An 8,420-nucleotide genomic window follows, 5' to 3' on the forward strand; every position below is an offset into this window, starting at 1 on the left:
AAGTCAACAACAAGTGAAGTTTAAATCGGTTCACGTTACAACATACTAAGGGCGTATCCTGCTCTTTTGAGGTTCACTGAAGAAAAGAAAATAGTATTAGAATAAGAGGACATTTTTAGGCCGTCTGAAAAAACTTGCTTTAATACAAAGTTTAGCTGAATGGAACCATGCCGTTTGAAACAGTATGGAGTTTATGCAGCGTGTTTCTATTATTTTGTGTTGGTTTAACTGCCTGATTTTTTTTTAGTTTTGTAAAACTACAAACTAGCCGTCGCCCTCTTTCGTCCTGTTAGTACGTATATATAAAAGAAGGAAAGACAAGGGAAATTATCAAGCAGTAACAGCAATAACAGTGTCTGAACTGAACTCAAGGCTTAAATCTAGCCTCAGAATCATAATGTTGAAGGTGAGTTTCGAGTCTGTGGTAACTTGAATACATATAAAAGCAGTAAGTGAAGTATCGATAAGAGTTTTATAAAATCTCCGTTAAGTAAACTGATTTCTAGAGCTTAACATATCAAATGTCTAGTTTTATGACGAATTTGTTGAGGGATAACTACTATCTTATCAGATGTAAACAAAAGTTGTTTAAGGGATAACTATTATCTTATCAGATGTAAACAACAGTTGTTTAAGGGATAACTACTATCTTATCAGATGTAAACAACAGTTGTTTAAGGGATAACTACTATCTTATCAGATGTAAACAACAGTTGTTTAAGGGATGACTACTATCTTATCAGATGTAAACAACAGTTGTTTAAGGGATAACTACTATCTTATCAGATGTAAACAACAGTTTAATTACTCCCACCTTAATCAGTTTGCTTCTTGATGTAAATTTGTTTCGTGATTTGAAAATCCTGTTGCTCTACCTTTTTTGGCTTTTAAAATTTAAAGTGTCACTTATTAGAGTTACTCATTTTAAAGTTATTTTTCTGAACTGTTACTGTACTCTTGTAAATATCTTAGATCATACTTCCTAAAGTAAATATTTGTATAATATATTTGGCGCTATTTTGTGGAAAAGGTAAAGTAATCCTGCTATATAAATTTTTGTTTTAGACTGATTCCTTACCTATTGTTATACTGATACGTATTTTCTTTGTTTTCGTTTCGCAGATATTTGTTTTTCTAGCCATTCTAGCGGGAGCTTATGGCGGTGGTGTTGTCGACCCAGCTCTTTACCATCCAGACGCTTATTACGTAAGTATTAAAATATCTACAAAATATAACATCCTGGTAGATAATGTTAATCAGAAAACGAATATATACCATTGCACGTATTAAATGTTCCACAAAAACGTACCAACGGCATTTCGTAAAGTTAATATTTTGGTAGATAAATTCATGTAAATTTCTCATTTTGTCTAGTTGATGAGGTTAATTATTTGTTTATTATTTTATTTGTCATTGGATAGTTTCAATAACTTTTAACTTTCATACTAACGAATATATAGTCTCTGGTAGCAGGGTTTCTTATCCAGTTTTTAGCAGTTAGACGAAAAAAAAGGTTTTTCCATTTTGCTTAAAATACACCGAGATATATTTGTAATTATCGTTACTTTCGTTATTGTTTACTTAGAAGAAGAGATTTTCTGAGTACTTCAAATACGGATGTAGAAATACTTTCTTAAAAATGCACAAGACAAAGTTTTTTTATTGTTATTTTACGTTGTTGTAAAAGGTTAAGCTGTTGTAGCATAGCGCATAACATTAAACAGAGCCATGCTATTACCAATTTTTTTTTTCTATATTTGGTAAAATCTATTTCAGCCCGCTCCCCTACCTTACGACTTCGGTTTCCAGACAGCTGACGAGTTGGGTACTCAACTGAGCCGCCAGGAGTCTGGTGACGGCAGCGGAGGTGTCACTGGAAGCTACGGTTACTTTGATGCTAACGGTGTTTACCGTCTAGTGAAATACATTGCTGACGTTGAAGGTTTCCGTGCCCAAATTGAAACAAGTGAGCCAGGTACCGACAACAAGAACCCCGCTGGAGTGACCATCATATCCAACCCTGTTCCTGCTCCTGTCGTTATCAAACACCCAGTGGTAAAACAGGGATACCCTGCTCACCCCATCGGAGCTATTAAAGTACATTAAAACTTGGTGAAAAAAACAACAACGAAAAACGTAAATAATATCCGCTTTAAAATCAGCTTTAGTGCATTGTGGGAAAAAGGTAAAGGTTATCTAGGATAAGCTTAAGTTATAATGATATATGCTGCTAAAAACATTGGAATTCGTTAAAGCTTCAATGTGGTTTTATACAGTTAAAATATACCGCAGTATTAGCTACTTGCTGTACAGGTGTTGCAAACTAAAACTTTTATTTAATTTTTATGTCAAACGACTTAATACATAAAGTAATAAAAACTGTGCTCATCTGGATGTATAATATATCTGTTGAAATAAAAATTGTTGTTACTGTTTTTTTATTATCGAATTGGATGTGTAAAATACTTTTTAAAAAGTTCACACTTAACAAGCTAAACAATAATTCAATTAAAGAATCAATAAGTTTTGTGTTCACTTCTTCAGGTTGTAAAAAAAGAAAAGAAAATACGATAATATGTTAATTAGCAAACTCGTGAACACGCATGCGCACATATTGATCAAAATTACGTGTATTTCTAAAAGGATTGCGAATTTGCATATGGTATGTATGACAAAGCTTATATAGCTATTTGCCGTCGTCCATAATTTTGAACTATTGACCAAAGGGAAGGCAACCAGTCAGCGGCACGCTACCGTTCACCACCCATACTAAGATCTTGATTGGCTACCACTCTTAAACTGCGCCTAGAGCTTAAAGTGAGGGAAATATTTTATGGTATCGCACAGATTCGAGACCGTCTTTCCAACTCCAAAATCCAGATACCTACTACAGAGCCAATAGTTGCCCCTTATTTATTACTGCAATCCTACGGTGGTCTGCTACATTGGGATTATTAAGTTAGTAGTCGCCACAGGTAGCCAGTTGGAGACAAAATGTAATGAGAAAAGTACCTTATCGATCTCTATATAAAAATACGGTCGTGGTACAACGTTGATTGTATGAGTGGTCATTGTTTGCAATATACTGAGGAAATGATCATTTGAAATATTATCTGGACTACAGAAACTTAATTACTCCTTGACCTTAGCAAAATTTACAGCGTGTTTAGGAATAATACCTAATCTCTAGCATTAAATATAGTACCCAATATTTTCATAAGGGTTCAAGCATACCTACTCTTCAGCTCCATCATACTACAGTTCACTAATCAGTGGACGAATGAATTTCGAGACTCATTCTTTGGTTTGAATAATCTAAAGAAGGTTTTGGGATACGTCTAATGTATCCTAACCGCGAAAATTGCTGGGGTAAATATTGCGCCATGGCCCTTTTTTTTAGCTGGTTCGGGCTTGATCTACTGGTAATAATACAAGAAGAAAGAAATACTTTGTGGTATTGTGACATTTTGAAAAATGATAGTCCAGACGAAATATCATACCACATCACCAACCTTGTCCAGCAGTAATCTGAAAGAAATATTTTCCGAACTGGAGAGGCTCTGAAACCAATAAATAATACGAATATAATCTTCAGAACTGTAACGTAGTGTTTCTGATCACCTACCTTGTCCAGCAGTAATCTGAAAGAAATATTTTCCGAACTATGTCTGGGGAGACTCTGAAACCAATAAATAATACGAATATAATCTTCAGAACTGTAACGTAGTGTTTCTGAATCTAATTGTATATCTTAATTCTAATTATAGCTTCGAGAAACCATTTGTATTACTTTTAGACTAACTCGATCCTTTTGCACTGAATTCTTCTGAATCTAATTGGGTTCTCCTTAACTCTACTGTTTTTTTTTTCTCGAAAGTGAATGCAGTATTTGTTTTTAACTTACCTTTTCTGAATGTAACTCTTGAGGCTATTAATACTGTTCTGCACTTGGCCAATACTCTCTTAGTTCAAGGTGTATTTTTATCTAACTCTTCCCTGCTGAATACTACAGTATTCTCGAGAATTAAACAATGCTCTTATGGTTTAAAAAACGTTATATTGAACTTAGATGTATTTTCCTAAATCTAATTCGACATTTTGATTCTAACTGTCTGTGTTTTCTTGAAAGTAAATTCACTCTAGTGAATCTGACTGTATCCTCCTGGTCTTAACTTTAAACTTAAGAACACTCTTTTGAAACATGTTATTTTAAGACACCTTCGTTTGTTATTTAAAGTTAAACACAAAGATACACAATGGGCTATCTGTGCTCTGCCCACCACGGGGATCTAAATCCAATTTCTAGGGTTGTAAGTCCGCAGACATACCGCTGTGCCACTGGGGGGGGGGGGGTGTAAGATATCTAATCTATCTGTTCTCTGCTGAGAACGATATACTTTCATGAATGTATCTTTATTGAACCTGGTCGCGCTCTTCTGTATATATCTTTTAACTTTCGAAACCGATCGTAGGACCTGAATATAAATATATCTTAGCTGTAATTACAGTTTCCTGAATCTAACTATACTCTCGCAAGCCTCACTGCTTTCTATTGATTATAACTAATCACAACTGTATTTTCTAAATTTAATTGTATTTTTCAGGAATAATATTCTAATCTTAACATAATTGTTTTTAGCACTTCCTTCAACGTAGTTATTCCCTTCTTTATTTAAGTATTTTCTTTTGAATCTAGCTATTTCTTCCTGAACCTATTTGTTTTTCTTTAACAGGCCAAGTGCGGCTCACTGACATTGGATAATATGCTGGACTGTAGATCTGTGTATCTAATTTTGCGTGTGTTTACAGAAAAAAAAAGTTCCGCACTTTATGGCCGTGTGTGCGTTATAAGAATGACGGTCAAATCTCAATATTCGGTCAGTTAAGAATAACACAAGTTGGCAGCAGTGCTGTTGACTATTATTTTCAGGAGCAAGGTATCCTCTTGACCTTATTATAATAGTCTGAAGCAGAGGTTACTTTCGTGAAATTACATGCATTCTATTAATTGTAACCGCACTGTCCCAAATCTGTGTTAAATATTCTCTTTTAGATTTACTTGTAATTTCCCTGTTATTTTGAATGCATCTGTACGGACTCTTGTGAATGTAGTTTTACATTTGTTAAAGTCTTCCCTTTTAAATCTTACTCTATTGAGTGTAAAAACACAAAGTAGCAGTGGCCTGGTTATGAGAGCGCTTTCTCCTTGGGCTCAGATGTACTCCTATGAATCTCATTGTTTCATTCTAATCTTAAGTGTGCTCACCTGAAGCTGTTTCCCACTCATCCTGATTGTACTTTACTTACGAATAAAACGGTTTTCTTCTGATCTTCACTTAAATCTGTTTCGATCTTTCTTGAACGTACCATTATTCTAGCAAATCTAGCAGGAAAATTCTGAAACTAACTGATCTGAACAAAAAGTAATTTATTAAATGTCTAACGCAATCTCAATATTATGAAATTTATTCTACTATTTTTAGACTAGCCATGGTCTCCTAACTTTAAAAGTGTCCTCTTGAATCTAGTCATCTTTACATTATCTGTTCTTTCATAACTCTAACGATTCTCCTTTAAATGTGAAAATGTTCTTTTCCGTGTAACTATGCTTTCTAAAATTAAATTTTGTTTTCCGAATCTAGCTTTTCATAAGTGAGTCTAGGTGTTTAACTTTGATCATAACTGTACTTTCTTAAACTTATATGTAGTTTTATAATATTATCCAAACCTTCTTGAATCTAACTGTAATCAGCTGATAGTTACTAGATTCTTCTAAGCTATAAAGTGATTTCCTTTATGTACATTACTGATTTTATTCTCCTGTTCCAAGCTTTGAATTTTCGATGTAACTGACATTTCTTAAATTTATGTGATAATCCGGTTTTTACGTTATCCGCGAGTGGAATCAAACTCAAATAATCTCGCACTACAGGCAAGTGCTCTGTCAACTAAGGTATAGAGTTAACACATAAATAGTTGGTTGTAAAGCGCATTTTTAACAATCAAACAACAATATTCTCGGGCCCTATTTCAGGGCCTGAGGAAGACTAGCTGTTGGGCACCAGTCCTTCTGTGGTAATCGAATGTCTGCATTTTCGGTGAGCAGAATTGGACCGTTATTCTTTAGTATCGCAATAAAAAAATACATGCAACGTTTAAAAAAAACCTTTTCTCTGTATTTATTGTGTCTATATTAACATTTTTCACAACCATTATAAAGCAGATGTGTGACAGAAAGGAAGTGTAACTTCACAATATTTTGAGATATAATGGGTAACGAACAAATATAATAACATTCGTATTTTTAAAAAGTTACTGTATTTTATAGTTTTAATTTTACAGCACAGATACGATACAGAACTCCTTAAATCCCTTCTTGTTCCTTAAGTACTTAAATTGATTCGTTTGAAGTTCAAAACTATTTTAACCTATGAGAAAACTTCCAATGTTGAGAAATCACCGAAATGCTTTGTATTGATAAGGGAGTTGGTGTTTGGAAAATAAGGTGGTTTGCTTTCATCATTATTCTATGTTTGGATTCTATCTAAAGGTGTATTTAGTTAAGGGTTTATAGAATATCAACTAATTATTATTTTTTAACGTAATGCCTTGTTTGGTTAGTCCATTTTTAATGTTCAACGGAGTGAAATATGATTACCATTTATGAATTATAAGAACATTTGAGTGTAAGTAAAGAAGTAGTGTAATAATACGTAAACCACATCATATCTTCTGTAATAATACGTAAACCACATCATATCTTCTGTAATAATACGTAGACCACACCATATCTTCTGTAATAATACGTAAACCACACCATATCTTCTGTAATAATACGTAAACCACATCATATCTTCTGTAATAATACGTAAACCACATCATATCTTCTGTAATAATACGTAAACCACACCATATCTTCTGTAATAATACGTAAACCACACCATATCTTCTGTAATAATACGTAAACCACACCATATCTTCTGTAATAATACGTAAACCACATCATATCTTCTGTAATAATACGTAAGCTACACCATATCTTCTGTAATAATATGCCAACACACCATATCTTCTGTAAAAATACGTAGACCACACCATATATTCTGTAATAATAGTAAACCACATCATACCTTCTGTAATAATTTGCCAACACACCATATCTTCGTAATTTAGAGAAAAACAAGGTGTTTTTTGATCAGAAATTATGATAAAGCAAATTTTGTTGCTTTGTTATATCAACTTATTCCTTTTACATGCACCTTGCATTCCATCTCTTGTCTTAATAATTTCGTATTGTTGTTTTGCCTTAAGCGATGTGCAACATTCATAATTTACTTCTACTAGAGCCTGGCATGACCTGGTGGTTAGGGCACTCGACTTGCAATCTGCGGGTTGCTGGTTCGAAACTAATCACCTAACATGCACGTCCTTTCATCATGTGCGAGTGCTATAATGTGATGGGCAATCTTGCTCTTCGATTAGAGTACCCAAACGTTGGCGGCGGGTAGTGTTGACTAGTTGACTTCCCTCTAGTCTATCACTTCTATATTAGGGAGCAGATAGCCCTTGAGTAGCTTTCCAAGAAATTCAACAAAAAAAAACAATAAATCTTCCTGATTTCGTTTGTGTTTAACAAAAAAAAACTAGCAGGGTTGATGAAAGTAAGCTGGTCCAAGACAGGAATCTTATCTTGTTTGAAAATGTGCAGGATAGATGTGTCTCAGTCCGAAGTAAATAAATTCAAAGTATGGTCAAAAACAAAGGATGGTATAAGTTATCTTATGATATACTGAGTGCACAACTTTTTCATATGGAAAACAGTTTTAATGCGTTCTATTTGCTCCTGATCATTCTGATTCCTTTACATGCATTAATTTAGGCGATAGATCTTAAATGTCTCACAAAGAAAGATCAAAAACGTTGATATGCTAAGCAAATAAACGAACGTAGCAAGAGAAAATACTTTTACAGTGGCGATTGTGAGAAATTACTTTATTTTTGTATCGACGAGTAGTTTAAGAGTTTTGTGCAATCGCATAAAAAAGTGTTTCATGGAAATTTAGTGTGAAATTACATTGTTACTATTTTTTATGCCATTTTGCACTCCCTTACAGAAGTAAAAATACTTATACTCCATCTGTTACCCCTTTATTTATGTTTGTTTACTCCTTTAAGAAATAATTTTTCTCCTCTTTTATTTATATAATTTATTTTTTACTCCACTAGAAGTTTTTGAAAGGAATGGGCCTTTATTCCCCAGTAGCGTATTGTACTTTGACATGATGCTTGCTAATATGATTATAATAAAGTAAAAATCAGTTGCATTTTTTAAAATAGATAATGTTTGTTTGTTATGAATTTCGCGCAAAGCTACACGAGGGCTATCTGCGCTAGCCGTCCCTAATTTAGCAGTGTAAGAC

The 8,420-nt window shown here is 33.7% G+C and overlaps 1 protein-coding gene across 1 annotated transcript in view; it reads left to right on the top strand.

The window, feature by feature from the left end:
* The first annotated feature begins 397 nt into the window (after positions 1-397).
* LOC106458484 overlaps positions 398-8,420 on the top strand; it is a 37,367-nt gene continuing 29,344 nt past the window's right edge. Inside the window, exons 1-3 of the mRNA XM_013918003.1 lie at positions 398-406; positions 1,123-1,206; positions 1,777-2,097. Of these exons, the coding sequence (XP_013773457.1) occupies positions 398-406; positions 1,123-1,206; positions 1,777-2,097 (414 nt within the window). The remainder of the gene's footprint in view (positions 407-1,122; positions 1,207-1,776; positions 2,098-8,420) is intronic.

The sequence above is a fragment of the Limulus polyphemus genome, unplaced genomic scaffold (genome assembly GCF_000517525.1).
Source record: "Limulus polyphemus unplaced genomic scaffold, Limulus_polyphemus-2.1.2 Scaffold470, whole genome shotgun sequence".
Lineage (NCBI taxonomy): Eukaryota > Metazoa > Arthropoda > Merostomata > Xiphosura > Limulidae > Limulus > Limulus polyphemus.